We start from the raw sequence: 22,788 nt of genomic DNA, 5'->3' as shown, positions 1-22,788 counted from the left end.
TAGTGGAATGGTTTAGAGACACAGAAGACCAGATGGTGGAATGGTTTAGAGACACAGAAGACCAGGTGGTGGAATGGTTTAGAGAAACAGAAGACCAGGTAGTGGAATGGTTTAAAGACACAGAAGACCAGGTAGTGGAATGGTTTAGAGACACAGAAGACCAGGTGGTGGAATGGTTTAGAGACACAGAAGACCAGGTAGTGGAATGGTTTAGAGAAACAGAAGACCAGGTAGTGGAATGGTTTAGAGACACAGAAGACCAGGTGGTGGAATGGTTTAGAGACACAGAAGACCAGGTAGTGGAATGGTTTGGAGACACAGAAGACCAGGTAGTGGAATGGTTTAGAGAAACAGAAGACCAGGTAGTGGAATGGTTTAGAGACACAGAAGACCAGGTAGTGGAATGGTTTAGAGACACAGAAGACCAGGTAGTGGAATGGTTTAAAGACACAGAAGACCAGGTAGTGGAATGGTTTAGAGACTCAGAAGACCAGGTAGTGGAATGGTTTAGAGAAACAGAAGACCAGGTGGTGGAATGGTTTAGAGACACAGAAGACCAGGTAGTGGAATGGTTCAAAGACACAGAAGACCAGGTAGTGGAATGGTTTAGAGACACAGAAGACCAGGTAGTGGAATGGTTTAGAGACACAGAAGACCAGGTAGTGGAATGGTTTAGAGACACAGAAGACCAGAGCAGACACATGTTCATATGCTGAGATATGTGTGAGCTTTACCCTCCGAAGAGCTAAAGAGCTGCTAGACAAAGCTATTGACTTTGTCTCAGCATGCACAACAATATCCCACCAAGACAGAGACATAATAGACCAGGACAGAGATATAGCAGACCAAGACAGAGACAGACCGGGACAGAGATAATAGACCGGGACAAAGACATAATAGACCAAGACAGAGACATAACACTGGTCAACACAATTTTTCTTGTGTAACCCACATGATTACATGTACCCTGTGACGTATGTAAGTTCCACGAGTAGCCTCTAGGAGGCACACGAGCTACAGAGTTTAAACCATGCAAACAACCGTCGACAATAGAGAAGAGAAATACGGATATTTAGAAATACGGACAACTTTGACTATGGATACCTGAATTATTGATATTTGAACTACGGATATTTGAGCTACAGGACATTTGAACTACGACAAAAAAGATCCCTCCCACGAAGCTTCCTTGGTGAGCCGCTAGCCAAAGCTAAAAAGTAAACAGCTTTCTGTGTTCCATGTAATCATAGCCATTTACGTAGGATATCTTGATTTTATCCAAAGACAGATGATCTCCCGTTGAAGGAAGAAGGAAGACTCTTTTCTCTTGTGTTTTGTACGCTGCTGGAATCCTGGTGAGATAAGAGTTTAAAATCTTGAAATCTAAAGACTGACAATTTTCCATTGGTTGCTAAGCTAAGCTAACCCAGCTAAAACGTATATCTATGATCCTTAGCAGTTCCCATATGATTCAGAGCTTTAAAACCAGTCAGGACACCCGGTCCATAGGGTTTATTTGATGTAGGAATGTTAGACATTTTAATATAATAATATGCTTGTTGTTAAAAAAAACTGTAAGCTCCAGTCGCCACTAGCCACCGAGCCAACTGGGGCTACATGGCATGCATGGAACCCATAGCAGCCAGCTAGACGTGAATTCACGTTGATAGTGCCACAGCCTGGCTGCGATGACATTGTTTTTAACTGTTCTTACAGCAATAGGCAGTTGTCATTCAGCCGCATATTAGTTATATGTAGGAAATGATTTAATTCTGAGAATTGACTCTAGATTTGGGTATTTTTATTTTGTTTGTAATTGTTTGATAGAGATTGCAATTAATAAGGAATCTGTACAATTTTGTGCAGACTGGTTTTTTAGTACCCCGAACAACCCCCCTTGCTACACCCTTTTGGAACCCTTGGATACCCCCTTTGGATTGCCCCCATCATCGCCCTGGATTTGGATTCATCATCATCGCCTCTACATTAACTTGCCCCTGTGATTGTGGTAGGATCTGGACATTGCACCTTGCACAGATTGGAAGACTGAATCATTCCCCCTTTTCTTTTCTTTATTATTTTCTTTGAGTGCACTCATACTTTATTTTGGATTATTTTCTTTAATTTGTTAGTGTAGAATATGGCTGCATGAGTAATATATTAGAAGGGTATAAAATAGAATATAGATAGATATAGACAATAAATAGAATATTAGGAAGAACTTTTAAAAAGTATAATAGAGTAAAATATATATATATATATAACACATCTAATTTAGTATTGATATTGAAATAACTTTACTTTGAACTGTTGAAATAAATTGGTTTTTTATTGTAAACTATACCCACGAGTGTGTGTGTTGTCTTTGGGGTGAGTACTAGAATCCGGTCTAGAAAAAAACCTACACCAATCTCCACTGAACTTAGACATTAGACTGTAAACTGTCCCTGCGCAAGCATAGGCCCATTCCCCTGTCGTGCAGGTTACACTTGCATGGGGCTTTTCAACGGATTCTAGCTAACTTTTGGGTGCTGAATCCAAATCTGGCATTAGTTTTTGCCTATCACATCAGGTTTTTGAACTATGAAAAATCCTTATTTTTGAAAAAACAGCAATTTTACACTCAGAAGTTAAAAAACACTGTTGCATTAGAAGATCGATAGATGCAAAAATTATTACAATGAGTAAATAACACTCAGCCTAGCATGAAATTACTTAGGAAATGAATAGGAGTAATTTCTATCCCCACCAAGACTGCCAGACTAGATGGATTTTACAACTTTTGTAAAATCCTGAATAAGGAGCATACAGATGGCACAAAAATATGATGTGATAGAGCAAATCTGAGCCCAGATTTGGATTCAGCAGCCCAAAATTAGCCAAAAACAGTTTCCAAAGTCCACGCAAGAAAATAAAACTATATTTTTGTAGACCAGTGTAATAGACCAGGACAGAGACATAATAGACCAGGACAGAAACAGAACAGACCAAGACAGAGACATAATAGACCAGGACAGAGACATGACAGACCAAGACAGAGACATAACAGACCAAGACAGAGACATAATAGACCAGGACAGAGACATAATAGACCAGGACAGAGACATAATAGATCAAGACAGAGACATAATAGACCAGGACAGAGACATACTAGACCAAGACAGAGACATAATAGACCAGGACAGAGACATAATAGACCAGGACAGAAACATAATAGACCAGGACAGGGACATAATAGACCAGGACAGAGACATGACAGACCAGGACAGAGACATAATAGACCAGGACAGAAACATAATAGACCAAGACAGAGACATAATAGACCAGGACAGAGACATAATAGACCAGGACAGAAACATAATAGACCAAGGCAGAGACATAATAGACCAGGACAGAGACATAACAGACCAAGACAGAAACATAATAGACCAGGACAGAAACATAATAGACCAAGACAGAGACATACTAGACCAAGACAGAGACATAATAGACCAGGACAGAGACATAATGGACCAGGACAGAAACATAACAGACAAAGACAGAGACATAATAGACCAAGACAGAGAAATTATAGACCAAGACAGAGACATAATAGACCAGGACAGAGACATAATAGACCAGGACAGAAACATAATAGACCAAGACAGAGACATAATAGACCAGGACAGAGACATAATAGACCAAGACAGAGACATAATAGACCAGGACAGACATAATGGACCAGGACAGAAACATAATAGACCAAGACAGAGGCATAATAGACCAAGACAGAGACATAATAGACCAAGACAGAGACATAATAGACCAGGAAAAAGACATAACAGACCAGGACAGAGACATAATAGACCAGGACAGAAACATAATAGACCAAGACAGAGACATAATAGACCAGGACAGAAACAGAACAGACCAAGACAGAGACATAATAGACCAGGACAGAGACATGACAGACCAAGACAGAGACATAACAGACCAAGACAGAGACATAATAGACCAGGACAGAGACATAATAGATCAAGACAGAGACATAATAGACCAGGACAGAGACATAATAGACCAAGACAGAGACATAATAGACCAGGACAGAGACATAATGGACCAGGACAGAAACATAATAGACTCAGACAGAGACATAATAGACCAGGACAGAGACATAATAGACCAAGACAGAGACATAATAGACCAGGACAGAAACATAATAGACCCAAGACAGAGACATAATAGACCAGGACAGAGACATAATAGACCAAGACAGAGACATAATAGACCAGGACAGGGACATAATAGACCAGGGCAGAAACATAATAGACTCAGACAGAGACATAATAGACCAGGACAGAGACATAATAGACCAAGACAGAGACATAATAGACCAGGACAGAAACATAATAGACCAAGACAGAGACATAATAGACCAGGACAGAGACATAATAGACCAAGACAGAGACATAACAGACCAAGACAGAGACATAATAGACCAGGACAGAAACATAATAGACCAAGACAGAGACATAATAGACCAAGACAGAGACATAATAGACCAAGACAGAGACATTATAGACCAAGACAGAGACATAATAGACCAGGACAGAGACATAATAGACCAGGACAGAAACATAATAGACCAAGACAGAGACATAATAGACCAGGACAGAGACATAATAGACCAAGACAGAGACATAATAGACCAGGACAGACATAATGGACCAAGACAGAAACATAATAGACCAAGACAGAGGCATAATAGACCAAGACAGAAACATAATAGACCAAGACAGAGACATAATAGACCAGGACAAAGACATAACAGACCAGGACAGAGACATAATAGACCAGGATAGAGATTATAATAGACCAAGACAGAAACATAATAGACCAAGACAGAGACATAATAGACCAAGACAGAGACATAATAGAACAGGACGGAGACATAACAGCCCAGGGCAGAGACATAATAGACCAAGACAGAGACATAATAGACCAGGACAGAGACATAATAGACCAAGACCGAGACATAATAGAACAGGACGGAGACATAACAGCCCATGCTAAAGAGTTAATCTTATACCACAAGGGAATCCTGTGGCAGAAGCAAGGTAGCAGCAAATCTGACATGACCATGGGAAGCTTCGATGGGGCAGAGACTTGAGCTAGTGGACTTGTACTTGGTGTCTCAACTGCAGGTCCCGGACATCAACATGGGCTATATAGAGACGACGGGCAGGCAGTCTGCAACGAACCAGCAAGAGACATCGAGAGAATAAAAAAGAAAATGTGCAGTATATTCACAAGCAATGGACTAAACATTTCAGTTGGGGCGAACAGAAACCAGACTGACTTCCTGGACACCTCGTTAGACCTTAGAAATGGTACATACAGACCAGACATGAAGCCCAACAATATACTGCAGTACATTCACAGAGACTTCCTGGACACCTCGTTAGACCTTAGAAATGGTACATACAGACCAGACATGAAGCCCAACAATATACTGCAGTACATCCACAGAGACTTCCTGGACACCTCGTTAGACCTTAGAAATTGTAAGTACAGACCAGACATGAAGCCCAACCATGTACTGCAATACATCCACAGAGACTTCCTGGGCACCTCGTTAGACCTTAGAAATGGTACATACAGGCCTTACATGAAGCCCAACCATGTACTGCAGTACATCCACAGAGACTTCCTGGACACCTCGTTAGACCTTAGAAATGGTACATACAGACCAGACATGAAGCCCCACCATGTACTGCAATACATCCACAGAGACTTCCTGGACACCTCGTTAGACCTTAGAAATGGTACATACAGACCTTACATGAAGCCCAACCATGTACTGCAATACATCCACAGAGACTTCCTGGACACCTCGTTAGACCTTAGAAATGGTACATACAGGCCTTACATGAAGCCCAACCATGTACTGCAGTACATCCACAGAGACTTCCTGGACACCTCGTTAGACCTTAGAAATGGTACATACAGACCTTACATGAAGCCCCACCATGTACTGCAATACATCCACAGAGACTTCCTGGACACCTCGTTAGACCTTAGAAATGGTACATACAGACCTTACATGAAGCCCAACCATGTACTGCAGTACATCCACAGCGACTTCCTGGACACCTCGTTAGACCTTAGAAATGGTACATACAGACCTTACATGAAGCTCAACCATGTACTGCAGTACATCCACAGAGACTTCCTGGACACCTCGATAGACCTTAGAAATGGTACATACAGACCAGACATGAAGCCCAACAATATACTGCAGTACATCCACAGAGACTTCCTGGACACCTCGTTAGACCTTAGAAATGGTACATACAGACCTTACATGAAGCCCAACCATGTACTGCAGTACATCCACAGCGACTTCCTGGACACCTCGTTAGACCTTAGAAATGGTACATACAGACCTTACATGAAGGCCAACCATGTACTGCAGTACATCCACAGAGACTTCCTGGACACCTCGTTAGACCTTAGAAATGGTACATACAGACCAGACATGAAGCCCAACAATATACTGCAGTACATCCACAGAGACTTCCTGGACACCTCGTTAGACCTTAGAAATGGTACATACAGACCTTACATGAAGCCCAACCATGTACTGCAGTACATCCACAGAGACTTCCTGGACACCTCGTTAGACCTTAGAAATGGTAGATACAGACCCTACATGAAGCCCAACCATGTACTGCAGTACATCCACAGAGACTTCCTGGACACCTCGTTAGACCTTAGAAATGGTACATACAGACCAGACATGAAGCCCAACAATATACTGCAGTACATCCACAGAGACTTCCTGGACACCTCGTTAGACCTTAGAAATGGTACATACAGACCTTACATGAAGCCCAACCATGTACTGCAGTACATCCACAGCGACTTCCTGGACACCTCGTTAGACCTTAGAAATGGTACATACAGACCTTACATGAAGCCCAACCATGTACTGCAGTACATCCACAGAGACTTCCTGAACACCTCGATAGACCTAAGAAATGGTACATACATGAAGCCCAACCATGTACTGCAGTACATCCACAGAGACTTCCTGGACACCTCATTAGACCTTAGAAATGGGAGATACAGACCCTACATGAAGCCCAACCATGTACTGCAGTACATCCACAGAGACTTCCTGGACACCTCGTTAGACCTTAGAAATGGGAGATACAGACCCTACATGAAGCCCAACCATGTACTGCAGTACATCCACAGAGACTTCCTGGACACCTCGTTAGACCTTAGAAATGGTACATACATGAAGCCCAACCATGTACTGCAGTACATCCACAGAGACTTCCTGGACACCTCGTTAGACCTTAGAAATGGTACATACAGACCAGACATGAAGCCCAACAATATACTGCAGTACATCCACAGAGACTTCCTGGACACCTCGTTAGACCTTAGAAATGGTAGATACAGACCCTACAGGAAGCCCAACCATGTACTGCAGTACATCCACAGAGACTTCCTGGACACCTCGTTAGACCTTAGAAATGGTACATACATGAAGCCCAACCATGTACTGCAGTACATCCACAGAGACTTCCTGGACACCTCGTTAGACCTTAGAAATGGTACATACAGACCAGACATGAAGCCCAACAATATACTGCAGTACATCCACAGAGACTTCCTGGACACCTCGTTAGACCTTAGAAATGGTAGATACAGACCCTACAGGAAGCCCAACCATGTACTGCAGTACATCCACAGAGACTTCCTGGACACCTCGTTAGACCTTAGAAATGGTACATACATGAAGCCCAACCATGTACTGCAGTACATCCACAGAGACTTCCTGAACACCTCGTTAGACCTTAGAAATGGTACATACATGAAGCCCAACCATGTACTGCAGTACATCCACAGAGACTTCCTGGACACCTCGTTAGACCTTAGAAATGGTACATACATGAAGCCCAACCATGTACTGCAGTACATCCACAGAGACTTCCTGGACACCTCGTTAGACCTTAGAAATGGTACATACATGAAGCCCAACCATGTACTGCAGTACATCCACAAAGAAAGCAGCCATCCGCCCTCCATCTGGAAAATACCCCTGAGAGCATAAACAAGAGACTCTCATGTTTATCACCCAGCGAAGCCATCTTTAATGAAGCACCCCCCCCAATACCAGGAAGCCTTACAAACATGTGGATCTGATTTCAGACTTAAGTACAACCTACCACCAACAACTGACAGCCAGCAACACAAATAGCGCAGCAGAAGGTGGAACATCACCTGGTACAATCCTCCTACAGCGACACCGTGTGGCGTCTAATATTGGAAAACTATTTCTCAAGCTTTTGGATGAGTGCTTTACCCCAGACCACCAACTGAGAAACATATTCAGTGGAAACAGAGTCAAAATGAGCTACAGCTGCAGGCCAGATGTTCAGCAGGTTATTTCATCCCACAACACAAGCATTATGGCCAAGACACACACCCCCTCACCACAACCCAACACCTCCAACTGCAACTGCCGTGCTAAGACATCGTGTCCTCTTGAAGGAAAATGCCAGACAGAGGGAGTCATCTACCAGACATCGGTGACAGAAGAAGACAACTGCAAAGTGGACACTTATGTTGGACAAACAGAGGACCTTTTAAAATGAGGTTTAACGGCCATATGAGTAGCTTCAGACATGAACATGCAAGACATGCAGTGGCCTTAAGCCACTACGTGGTCATTGGTGGACAATAATATTAATGAGTCTATTTCATAGAAAACCCTCATGAAGAACAAGGCACGTTCAGCTAGCAGCAAAAGATGTAACCTGTGCTTGGCAGAGAAGTATTTTATTATTTGCAAGCCTGACGTGTCCACCTCAACAGTAGAAATGAACTGGCCACCAGCTGTAGACACAGAAAAAATATCTGCTTTGCAACTACAAGTAAACCAATGTCTCTATTACCCCCCCCCCATTAGATGATACTCATGTGATATTCATTCAATGTTGTATTTTTATATTTTAACTGCCTGCCCTTCCAACTGTGCTCCAGCACCACTCCACTACATGGTACACCTAAAGTACCCCACTGGATGTTATCAACGCCCATATTTTCGGAATGTGTGTGTGTGTGTGGTGTTAGTGTGTGTGTGTGTGTGTTAGTTAGTGTAGTTAGTGTAGATAGCGGGACCGAAAACTAAAGCACTTATGATCCTAATTCTTTTTGGAGGTGGTAGGTATTGTCTCGGAGAGTAAGGGAAGAATCCCAGAAAATTAAAATTATGCATAATTATGCGTAAATATGCAAAATATGCATTTTTCTAAAAATGGCTAAAAACCACTTTTCTCGGCATTTCAGATGATTCTGAGCATTGGGGGGAGGGAGTTGGAGTGGGGGGGGGGTTTAGGGGCAGGGGGGAGGCGGTTAGCTGGCAGGATGAAGAGGAGGGAGATTTAGACGGGTGGATAACCAAACCGCTACATTGTAGCGGGGTTCTTCTAGTTAATGTTATATTCTAAAAGTAGGCTATTTCAACAGTGCCCTGGCCCTTTAAGTCCTTGGCTTTTCAAAACAAGCCCCACCCCCTGCCCCCACTGGTTAGAATGTTTCTGTCCCCCCATTGGTTGCTGTGCAGCGTGAGTAGGGGCGTGACGCGGGGCAGCGTAGTGTTTATTGGCTGTGTGGTTTTCTCTGTTGTTTAAATACATTGGCAGCTGATGAGTGTGTGACACACGAAACAAGCTTGTTCTGAAATGTATTAGTTTTTTTCCTGAATCTGTCATATACATATATATATACATATATATACATATATATATATATATATATATATATATATTTATGTTTGTTTTTTACATCAACACTAACTTTTTAAAGCATCAACTGTAACAGCACTTGTTTGCTTTCTTAGTTAAAAACAACAAAGCAGTTTCTCAGAATAAGAAGGACGCGGCTGGATAGTGCTGTTTGGAGGTGATGAGGTCTGCTGCCCTGGTACTCTGGTAAACCACAATCCAGGTCACGGCACCAAAGATGTAACCCTATGCTTCCGTCTGTCGGCCTGAACGCCCCTTGGACTGGCTCTGCGTTGTTATTTTTAATGGGTACTGCCTCCGGGGCGGATGGAGGGAGAAGACGGGTGTACGGAGAGGACACAGGAGTCCTGATGGCGGTTGAGACAGAGCAGGTTTGCTGCATTTACTAGCTTTCTCACACAGGTACAGCGCCACCCGCTGTACCTGAAAAAGCACACAGACTGATGGCGCAATCTAGTTACACATGTGACAGAATGAAGTTTGATGAAGCTGAAGTGGAACTTGCGTTTGTTATATGCACAACAGACATTACTGAAAGAAAAGTGAAAGGAATGTTCATGATTTTGATGTTATTTAAATAAAGTTACACTCGGCCCATTTTGTCACCATTTTGTTGGGGCAGGGGGAATGAAAATGTTTCTCCCTCCAAAGGGGGGCATGAAAGAAACACTTTGAGAACCACTGGTTTAATGTTTGAAATGGCCAGGCTCCATGGTGTGTATTTGTGTTTTTTGTTGGTGTCTGTGTGTGTACACAGACATTTTACCTCATTTATCTGACACTATCCAGTACAAAGTAAAGTTCTGTCCTGTCAGAAGCTGCTGCATGTCTAACAGAATAATAATAATAATAATAATAATAATAATAAGTGTTATTTGTATAGTTGAAGATGGTTGTCACATGGCTGCCATGTTTTCGCTGAACATCTGTGCTGCAGCCACCTTAAAGACTTGGAAAGTTTTTGACAAAGTCCTAATATTAAAACTTGCAAAGAAAGTTCCCAGTGTAGAGGAGCTCAAGCAGGAGTCGTGACAACTTTCTCTTTCGGCTACACAACGTGCACCATTTATTCCTTCACCATTACAACAACAACACAAAAACCAGCGCAGTGGAAGTGTACCGCTGTAAACCCGAACCGAGGAAACAGCAGCTGTAAACCAACGTTCCTACCAGCTCAATACGGGGAATTATGTACCCCCATAACCACTACACACGTCCCCCCAGAATTCGCCTTAATAGGAAAAGTCAGTGTGGCGAGGGGGGCGGATCTCTCTGCCCCAACGGCTCCGCTGAACAGGAGCTGGGGCTGGTTAACCACAGGCAAAGCAGCAGAGTCCTCACAGCCGGACCGGGGAAAGGGAGGGGCTGGGGAAGCAGGGAGAGGGGGGCAGGGCCGGGGGGCACCCCCGCCGTGGGGGCAGGGCCAGACCAACAGGGCGGTCTAAGTCCAGGTGAGCAGGCTTGAGGCGGTCCACAGAAACCCGCTCCAGCCTGCTGCCAACCTCCACCACAAAGTGCTTATCTCCAGTGTCCCGTACCCGAAATGGGCCGTCGTAGGGTGGCTGCAGGGGACCGCGGTGCGCGTCGTGACGGATGAAAACATACTCCGCCGACCGCAGCTCAGTGGGGACATAGGACTGAGAGCCGCCATGCTGAGAAGTGGGGACCGGTGCAAAAGCCCTGGCTTCCTCCTGCAGCGCAGTCCATTGGCATCTGGCGGACCAGGGAGCTGTGGCGGTGAGAAGGAAATTCCCCGGGACGCGAAGTGGCTGTCCGTAGACCAGTTCGGCGGATGAGGACTGGAGGTCCTCCTTGGGGGCCGTCCTGAGCCCAAGCATGACCCAAGGCAGTTTGTCGACCCAGCAGTCGTCCTTGAGGGTAGCCCGCAATGCGGCCTTCATCGAGCGATGGACCCTCTCGACCAATCCATTCGCCTGAGGGTGATACGCTGTGGTGCGATGGAGCCTCACCCCTAAACCCGCGGCCATCTCCTCCCAGAGCGCTGACGTGAATTGCGGCCCTCTGTCCGAGGAGAGGTCAGATGGGGTGCCAAAGCGGGCGACCCAGGTTCCGATGAACGCTCGGGCAACCTCAGGTGCTGTCGTGGACAAAAGCGGGACGGCCTCTGGCCATCGCGTGGTCCTGTCGACCATGGTGAGCAGGTATGTGAAACCACGGGAGGGGGGTAGGGGGCCTACCAGGTCCACATTCACGTGGTCGAACCTCCTCTCAGGTACCGTGAAAGGTATCAGGGGCGCTTTGACGTGCCGGAGCACTTTGGAGTGTTGGCACTCCACACAGGTGTCAGCCCAGTCCCTCACATCCTTTTTGAGTCCATGCCAGACAAACTTTGCCGCCACCAACCTCTGTGAAGGCTTTCTGCCAGGGTGAGACAGCCCATGGACTGCTTTGAAGACCCGCCGCCTCCAAGCAGTCGGAACGACAGGGCGGGGCTGACCCGTAGAGACGTCGCACAGGAGCGTGGCGCCGGTGTCGTCGAAAGCCACATCCTCCAACTGCAGCCCTGTGACGGCGGTCCTGCATGCCTGCACTCCTGGGTCGGTGGCCTGGTCAGCTGCCATCTGGCTGTAGTCGAGTCCCAAATGGGCGGCACCAGCGATGGCCCGGGAGAGACAGTCGGCAATCGGGTTGGACTTCCCAGCGACATGCCTCACGTCGGTGGTAAACTCTGAGATGTAGGCCAACAGTCGCTGCTGGCGGGCTGACCACGGCTCTGCCACCTTGGTCATCGCGAACACCAGCGGTTTGTGATCGACGAAAGCCGTGAACTGACGGCCCTCCAGTAGGAAATGAAAGTGCCTAACAGCGAGGAAAAGGCCAAGCAGCTCACCATCAAAGGTGCTGTATTTGCGCTCTCTCAGGTTCAACTGCCGGCTGAAGAAGGCAAGCGGCTGCCACGCGCCGCTCACCCACTGCTCGTAAACCGCGCCGACAGCGTAGTGCGAAGCATCCGTCGTGATGGCGATGGGCGCTCCAGACACAGGGTGTGCCAGCATCGCCGCGTCAGCCAGGGCGGCCTTCACATCCTTAAAAGCCTTATCCCTCTCTGCAGACCAGTCCACGGCGTGTTTGGGGGCTGTGCCCTTCAGAGCCTCATATAGGGGGCGGAGGAGATCGGCAGCCTGGGGGATGAACCGGTGGTAGAAGGACACCATGCCAATGAACTCCCAGAGGGACTGGGCCATGTGTGGGCGTGGAAAGTCTGCGACGGCCTCCACCTTAGCTGGAAGGGGGGCCGCCCCGTCCTTGGTGACCCGGTGGCCCAGGAAGTCGATGGTGCTCAGACCAAACTGGCATTTGGCCGCCGGGTTAACTATCAACCCATGCAGGCTGAGCCTCTTGAAAAGGGCTCTGAGGTGGGACAAGTGCTAGGACACGGAGGCGCTAGCGGATGTCATCATCCAGGTACACAAAGAGGAAAGGCAGGTCCCGCAACACTGAGTCCATGAGGCGTTGGAAGGACTGTGCGGCATTCTTGAGCCCCAACGGCATGCGCAGGAACTCGAACAGTCCGAACGGAGTTGTCACAGCCGTTTTGGGGACATCAGTGGGATGGACGGGCACCTGGTGGTATCCACGGACGAGGTCCACCTTGGAAAAGATCACTTTCCCAGCCAGTTGGGCGGAGAAATCTTGGATGTGAGGGACCGGGTAGTGGTCCGGTGTTGTTGCGTCATTGAGCCGGCGGCAGTCACCACATGGACGCCACCCACCACCAGGCTTACGCACTATGTGGAGGGGTGAAGCCCACGGGCTGCTGGAGCGGCGGATGGTGCCGAGGCGCTCCATGTTCTCAAACTCCGCCTTGGCGACAGAGAGCTTGGTCGGGTCGAGGCGCCAAGCTCGGGCGTGCACCGGCGGGCCAGTGGTGACCAGGGGTTAAAGTGGGATTTGGTAAGTGGGGGATCTCTGTATTGGAGAGGTGGGCAAAAGTGCGGCAGTGATAGTCGGCCCCAATACTGCGTCTCAAATCAGGAAATTAACCCTACGAGAACATGCACACACACACACACACACACACACACACACACACACACACACACACACACACACACACACATTACATACTCAATAAATCACTGGCTACATGTTCAATTTAAAAATTGAAATGCGTTTTAATCAGTCTTTTGTATTAGTTGAAAGTGCCACTGAACAGACTTCATGAATTTACTAATAGTCATCACAACATTTAATGTTCCAATTCCAATCATAATATAAAACAAACCAGTTTTTCAGCAATAAAAATTGAATGCTGAAGCTAATAATAGCTACCGGTAGCTAACGTTTGCTAGCTAGTTAGTTATTTGAATGAAAATATTGCATGGCCAGAGCTAAGGTTGGACAAACATAACTAGCTAGCTACCGGTAACGTTACCGGACGCTACCGATAGTTAGCTTGCCTAGCAGCATTCAAACAACTAGCCAGCAACGTCAGCAACTAGCTAGCAACGTTACCGGGTGGAAGATAGCTAGTTAGCTAGCTTGCTAATGTTACGTTCGCTAACGTTAGTTGCTTGAATGAAAACCACAGCAGAGCTAGACAAAACTATTGGAAATACTATTGGAAATACACTGAAGATACTCACTCTTTATGCCCCCCAATCCAGGATAATAGTGCAGGTAGCAGGTTGACGCTCTCTCGAGTCTGGTCTGCCTGGTGCGGTGAACTGACCCTGACCCGTGAGTGTGAAGCCAGTCTCTTCTGACGTCATGTCTGGTGAAGCCAGACAGATGGCAGGTGCGGGTCACGTGAGGACGCGATATCGTTCAAACTTTTAGAAAAAGTAAAGTAGTATAAAAATAGAAGAACGACTTTATTTGCGATTTATTTTGTAATGCTTGTGAATTGGCTGCATCATGTTTTTTGTTTTAAATTTTACTGTGACAAAAAGGTTGAAATGACTACTGTCTACAGAGTGCCGCCGGATCTCAGCTCCGGTTGACTTGGGGGAGGAGGGGAAGTGCCGGTGTCGGGATCCGGGGAGCTCCGGCCCACTTTAATCACTGGTGGTGACGATGTGGTGCTCAACCCCATGTTTGGTCGTAGATGACGCAAATGTGGGCTGAGTGAGGTCAGGGAACTCGGAGAGAAGATGGAGAACCACGTCCTCGTTGGAGAGCATGCTGGACAGCCTGACGGAGCCTGTATCGCTGAGTGCACACGCGTGTGAAGCGAAGGTGACGGCGTCAATCAGGCGTCGATTCCTGACGTCCACCAGCAGCCCGTGAGCACAAAGGAAATCTGCACCGAGGAGGGGAAATGCCACGTCGGCGGTGACAAAATCCCAGCTGAACCGCTGTCCGTTAAAACACATGTCAATGTGCCTTGTGCCTTACGTACGGATAGAGCTGCCGTTAGCAGCTTCCATGGGAGGGCCGTGAGCGCCCGACAGGGCGTCCACACTCCATGCAGGTACGACACTCCTCTGCGCCCCAGTGTCGCACAGGAAACGCCGCCCCGAGATGGAGTCTTGCAGGAAAAGTAGCCTGTTGTCCTCCACGCCGACGCCCATGGCCACTAGTGAGCGCCGGCCTTGGCGTTTCCCGACGAGCTGAAAGTGCACGGGGAGGTGCACTTTTTCGCCTTGGCCCCGAACTTTGCATGGTAAAAGCACAGGCTGGGCTCCTGTCGCCGACCGGGGGTTGCCGCGGTGACCACCATGGAGTCACCAGGTGGTGGCGTGTGGGGGTGGGCAGGGGTGAGCGCGGACGCGCAGTGCTTGGGATTCCAAGGCGTTCCCAGGCCAGATTGGACATGTAGTCCCTCCAGTGAGTTCTGGGTCTACCCTGGGGTCTCCTCCCAGTTGGCCGTGCCTGGTAAACCTCCAAAGGAAGGCGCCCAGAAGGCATCCTAATCAGATGCCCGAACCACCTCAACTGGCTCAATGTTCAATGCGAAGGAGCAGCGGCTCTACTCCGAGCTCCCTCCGGATGTCTGAGCTCCTCACCCTATCTCTACGGCTGAGCCCAGACACCCTACGGAGGAAACTCATTTCAGCTGCTTGTATCCATGATCTCACCCTTTCAGTCACTAGCCAAAGCTCATGACCATAGATGAGGGTTGGAACAAAGGCTGACTGGTAAATTGAGAGCTTTGCCTTCCATCTCAGCTCCCTGTTCACCACAACGGTCCAGCCAGTACAACGTCCACATTATTGCTGATGCTGCACCAATCTGCCAGTCAATCTCCCGCTCCATCCTACCCTCACTCATGAACAAGACCCCGAGATACTCGAACTCCTTCACTTGAGGCAACAACTCTAACACTGCTAACACCTGCTTCCAGCAGCAGCATCGACACACACCGAGACACTGGACCAAATCCATCTGTATGATATGATCTCTCCAGAAAAACCAATAATACCACTGTACTGAGATGACAAACTTTACATCCAACTCCCAGAAAAGTGAATCAGTTCATCTGGACCAGGGATGGGCAACATGGTCCAAAAAGGGTGGTGTGGGAGCAGGTCTTTGTTCCAACCAAGTACTTACACACCTGACTCTATTAGTCAACCTTTGCTAAGGACCATGATTTGTAGACTCAGATGTGTAACTGCTTGGTTGGAACAAAGACCTGCACCCTCACTGCCTTTTCTGGACCATGTTGCCCGTCCCTGGTCTGGACACAACGTTTCTGAGAGAAACGTTTCATCACTCATCTAAGTTACCTCTTCAGTCTCTACTTACTGCAGGTATCCCCACCATTGGTCAACAGTCAGTTGAGACTGAAGAGGTCACTTAGATGAGTGACGAAATGTTTCTTCCAGAAAACGTTGTGTCCAGGTGAACTGACTCAACCTTCTGTGACTTCCTTACCTGGATTATTGAGCAGGCATAAATAATATTAATAACAATAACAACAACAACAACAATAATAACAATAATAATAATGGATTATATTTATATAGCCCTTTTCTAGACACCCAAAGTGCTTCACAGTGAAGGGGGTAACTCACTTCAACCACCACCAATGTGTAGCACCACCTGGGTGATACACAGCAGCCATTTTGCCCCAGAACGCTCACCACACATCATCTTGAGGTGGAGAGGGAGGAATCATTGAGCCAATTACATGGGGGATGAATAGGTGGCCAAATGGAGAAAGCCAGGTTGGGAATTTTACCAGGACACCGGGGAACCCACTACTCTTGGTGATAAGTGCCATGGGATCTTTAATGACCACAGTGAGTCAGGATCTCGGTTTAACATCTCATCTGAAGGACGTCATCTCCTACAGCACAGTGTCCCCGTCACTGCACTGGGGCATTGGGGTTTGACATTTGTTGTTTTTATTAGGACCAGAGGGAAGACTGCCCTCTACTGGCCCACAAACACTACTTCCGGCAGCCACTCAGTTTTCCCGGGAGGTCTCTAATCCAAGTACTAGCCAAGCCCACACCTGCCTAGCTTCTGTCATTTGGTAGAGCCAGGGTACATGTTGGTATGGCTGCCGGCACAAAAACATTTACATCCAACTCAAACGTCATCCATCCACCCATCTGTCCATACATCCATCTGTCATCCATCCATCCATCCATCCATCCATTTGTCGATTCATTCATCCATCTGTCTATCCATCTGTCCTTCCATCCATCTGTCCATCCATGTAAGCTCATAACAATGGCATGAATACTATGGCAGACTGATAATAATGTCTCAGGTTTCTCATCTTTGAAAAACATCAACACACTGTCTTTGGTCCCATTCAGTTTTCAGTACCATGACATTAAACCAAACACACACAGACTGATTTCACTGTCTGAACACAGAAAAGAAAATGCCAGCTGGATAAAAAAACAAACAATTAAAAATCATAAATATTAAAACATAATTCTAATGTGTACCTCAACAGTAAGGCAGAAACACTGTTGGTCTTATTCTGCCTGCCTGTCTGTCTGTCTGCCCGTCTGCTTGTCCATCCGCCCACCCGTCTGTCTGCCTGCCCATCTGTCTGTCTGCCTGCCTGTCCGTCCGTCCATCCATCCATCCGCCCACCCGTCTGTCTGCCCACCTGCCCGTCTGTCTGTCTGTCCGCCTGTCCATTTGTCAGTCTGTCTGCCCGCCTGTCTTTCTGTCTGTCTGCCTGCCCGCCCGTCTGTCTGCCCACCTGCCCGTCTGTCTGTCTGCCCATCTGTCTGTCTGTCCGCCTGTCCATTTGTCAGTCTGTCTGCCCGCCTGTCTTTCTGTCTGTCTGCCTGCCCGCCCGTCTGTCTGCCCGCCTGTCTGTCTGCCTGCCCATCTGTCTGTCTGCCTGTCTGTCCACCTGCTTGCCCATCTGTCTGTCTGTCCGCCTGCCTGTCTGCCTGTCCACCAGCCTGCCTTCCTGTCTACGTCTTGCTCCCATCATAAATCTGTTTGTCATGTGTTGTGTCTCTCTGTCATGTTGTGATAGCACACCGCTCATTTGTGAAGTGAGGAACAACAATAACAGCAGCAGTAATCATGGTCATGTGATACTGTAGCGAATTTGGGGGCAGCCCGGCCGGACCGTCACAACCGGGACGCGAACTCGGATCTCCCGCACCGCGGGCGACAACGTTAACCAGTCGACTAAAGGGTCCCACCCTTAGCCAAGGGCTACAGTGTCTACTTATTCGTATACGTTACACTACTGACACAGATCATGACATCATCAGCTGGAATCATAATAACGCTGATTATAAGCTGGACAGTAGTCATGGTAACGGGATGAGTACTGCGTCATGGCATGACTAGTAATAATGATAATAGTAAGAGTACTGGGTGTATTTGTACCTGCTGTCAAGCTGACGGGCAGCAGCAGTCTGAACAGCAGACCCACCACCAGTTCAGAAACCATCCTGCTCCAATCCGGACTGGCTCCGGTAGGCTCTCTGCTGGCTTTGAAGCTTCAGCTGGATTTGGTTCTTTAGGACTTCACGGTGTTGCCATTCGGTCCAGGTTCAGGAGGGCTGCTGGTTCGGTGCCATGCTCCTACAGAACCAAGGTCCAAACATGAGTGAACGTTTGTTCTGTGAGAACTCCAGACGGACGACACTTATCTTGAACAAACAACAACGAGAGGACAAACCAACACAGACCGTCACAGACCAACACAGAACAGACCGAACACAGCCCAACACAGACCATCACAGACCAACACAGAGCAGACCAACACAGACCGAACACTGCTCAACACAGAACAGACCAACACAGACCGAACACAGCCCAACAAAGAACAGAGCAACACGGACTGAACAAATCCCAACACAGCGCAACACAGACCAACATAGAACAGCCCAACACATGCCGAACACAGAGCAACACAGCCCAACACAGCCCATCACAGACCAACACAGAACAGACCGAACACAGCCCAACACAGAGCAACACAGACCATCGCAGACCAACACAGAACAGACCAACACAGACCGAACACTGCCCAACACAGACCAACACAGAACAGACCAACACAGACCGAACACAGACCAACACAGACCAACACAGAACAGAGCAACAAGGGCCGAACACATCCCAACACAGACCAACACAGACCATCACAGACCAACATAGAACAGCCCAACACAGACCGAATACAGAGCACACAGACCAACACAGAACAGACCAACACAGAACAGAGCAACACAGACCGAACACAGCCCAACACAGGGCAACACAGACCAACATAGAACAGCCCAACACAGAACAGAGCAACACAGACCAAACACAGAACAGAGCAACACAGACCATCACAGCCCAACACAGAGCAACACAGAGCAACACAGACCATCACAGACCAACATAGAACGGCCCAACACAAACCTAACACAGAGCAACACAGACCAACACAGACCGAATACAGACCATCACAGACCAACACAGACCGAACACAGACCAACACATAGCAACACAGCCAAACACAGACCGAACACAGACCAACACAGAGCAACACAGACCATCATTGACCAACATAGAACAGACCAACACAGACCGAACACGGACCAACACAGACCATCACAGACCAACATAGAACAGAGCAACACAGACCAACACAGAACAGACCAACACAGAACAGAGCAACACAGACCGAACACAGCCCAACACAGGGCAACACAGACCAACATAGAACAGCCCAACACAGAACAGAGCAACACAGACCAAACACAGCCCAACACAGACCAACACAGACCGAATACATACCATCACAGACCAACATAGAACAGACCAACACAGACCGAACACAGACTAACACAGAACAGAGCAACACAGCCCAACACAGACCGAACACAGAGCAACACAGAGCAACACAGACCATCACAGACCAACATAGAACAGACCAACACAGACCGAACACAGACCAACACAGAGCAACACAGACCATCACAGACCAACATAGAACAGACCATCACAGACCATCACAGACCAACATAGAATAGCCCAGCACAGACCAACACAGAACAGAGCAACACAGACCAAACACAGAACAGAGCAACACAGACCATCACAGCCCAACACAGACCATCACAGACCAACATAGAAGAGCCCAACACAAACCTAACACAGAGCAACACAGACCAACACAGACCGAACACAGACCATCACAGACCAACATAGAACAGCCCAACACAGAACAGAGCAACACAGACCAAACACAGCCCAACACAGAGCAACACAGACCAACACAGACCGAACACAGACCATCACAGACCAACATAGAACAGACCAACACAGACCAACACAGAACAGACCAACACAGACCGAACACAGACTAACACAGAACAGACCAACACAGACCGAACACAGACCAACACAGAGCAACACAGACCATCACAGACCAACATAGAACAGACCAACACAGACCGAACACAGACCAACACAGACCATCACAGACCAACATAGAACAGACCAACACAGACCGAACACAGAGCAACACAGACCAACACAGAACAGACCAACACAGAACAGGGCAACACGGACCGAACACATCCCAACACAGACCATGACAGACCAACATAGAACAGCCCAACACAGACCAACACAGAACAGAGCAACACAGACCAAACACAGAACAGAGCAACACAGACCATCACAGCCCAACACAGAGCAACACAGAGCAACACAGACCATCACAGACCAACATAGAACGGCCCAACACAAACCTAACACAGACCAACACAGAACAGACCAACACATACCGAACATAGACCATCACAGACCAACACAGACCGAACACAGACCAACACAGACCAACACAGAACAGACCAACACAGACCAACACAGAGCAACACAGACCATCACAGACCAACATAGAACAGACCAACACAGACCGAACACAGCCCAACACAGACCAACACAGAACAGACCAACACCGACCGATCACAGACAAACACAGACCGAACACAGAGCAACACAGAACAGAGCAACACAGACCACCACAGACCAACATAGAACAGCACAACACAGACCGAACACAGAGCAACACAGAACAGAGCAACACAGACCACCACAGACCAACATAGAACAGCACAACACAGACCGAACATAGAGCAACACAGAACAGACCAACACAGACCAACACAGAGCAACACAGACCAACATAGAACAGCCCAACACAGACCGAACACAGACCAAAACAGAACGGACCGTCACAGAGCAACACAGACTGAACACCGCCCAATACAGACCATCACAGACCAACATAGAACAGACCAACACAGACCGAACACAGCCCGACACAGAACAGCCCAACACAGACCATCACAGACCAACACAGAACAGACCAACACAGACAATCACAGACCAACATAGAACAGACCAACACAGACCATCACAGACCAACATAGACCATCACAGACCAACATAGAACAGACCAACACAGACCGAACACAGCCCAACACAGAACAGACCAACACCGACCGATCACAGACCAACACAGACCGAACACATAGCAACACTCAACAGACCAACACAGACTGAAAACCGCCCAACACAGACCATCACAGACCAACATAGAACAGACCAACACAGACCGAACACAGCCCGACACAGAACAGCCCAACACAGACCATCACAGACCAACACAGAACAGACCAACACAGACCATCACAGACCAACATAGAACAGACCAACACAGACCATCACAGACCAACATAGAACAGACCAACACAGACCGAACACAGCCCAACACAAAACAGACAAACACAGACCATCACAGACCAACAGAGACCAAACACAGAACAGAGCAACACAGACCATAACAGACCAACATAGAACAGCCCAACACAGACCGAACACAGAGCAACACAGAACAGAGCAACACAGACCACCACAGACCAACATAGAACAGCACAACACAGACCGAACACAGAGCAACACAGAACAGACCAACACAGACCAACACAGAGCAACACAGACCAACATAGAACAGCCCAACACAGACCGAACACAGACCAACACAGAACGGACCATCACAGAGCAACACAGAACAGAGCAACACAGACCGAACACAGACTGTACCAGAACAGACCATCACAGAGCAACACAGAACAGACCATCACAGAGCAACACAGAACAGACCATCACAGAGCAACACAGAACTGAGCAACATAGAACAGAGCAACACAGACCGAACACAGACTGAACACAGAACAGAGCATCACAGAGTAACACAGACAGACCGAACACAGACCAAACACAGAGCAACACAGAACAGAGCAACACAGACTGAACACAGAACAGACCATCACAGAGCAACACAGAACAGACCATCACAGAGCAACACAGAACTGAGCAACACAGAACAGAGCAACACAGACCGAACACAGACTGAACACAGAACAGAGCATCACAGAGTAACACAGACAGACCGAACACAGACCGAACACAGAGCAACACAGACCGAACACAGACCAACACAGAACAGACCATCACAGAACAGAGCAACACAGAACAGAGCAACACAGACCGAACACAGACTGAACACAGAACAGAGCATCACAGAGCAACA

General features: G+C 47.6%; 1 protein-coding gene across 1 annotated transcript in view; it reads right to left on the bottom strand.

Annotated features, from left to right (window-relative positions):
• The window catches only part of LOC130129682 (piezo-type mechanosensitive ion channel component 2-like), a gene marked incomplete at its 5' end in the record, with an annotated part of 77,436 nt that extends 58,815 nt beyond the window's left edge, over positions 1–18,621 (bottom strand). Inside the window, one exon of the mRNA XM_056299268.1 lies at positions 18,579–18,621. Within this exon, the coding sequence (XP_056155243.1) occupies positions 18,579–18,621 (43 nt within the window). The remainder of the gene's footprint in view (positions 1–18,578) is intronic.
• Positions 18,622–22,788: the final 4,167 nt, after the last annotated feature.

This window comes from Lampris incognitus, chromosome 19 (assembly GCF_029633865.1).
Source record: "Lampris incognitus isolate fLamInc1 chromosome 19, fLamInc1.hap2, whole genome shotgun sequence".
Taxonomy (NCBI): Eukaryota; Metazoa; Chordata; class Actinopteri; order Lampriformes; family Lampridae; genus Lampris; species Lampris incognitus.
Note: the sequence above shows the minus strand (reverse complement) of the source record. Positions and strands in the feature narration are given on the sequence as shown.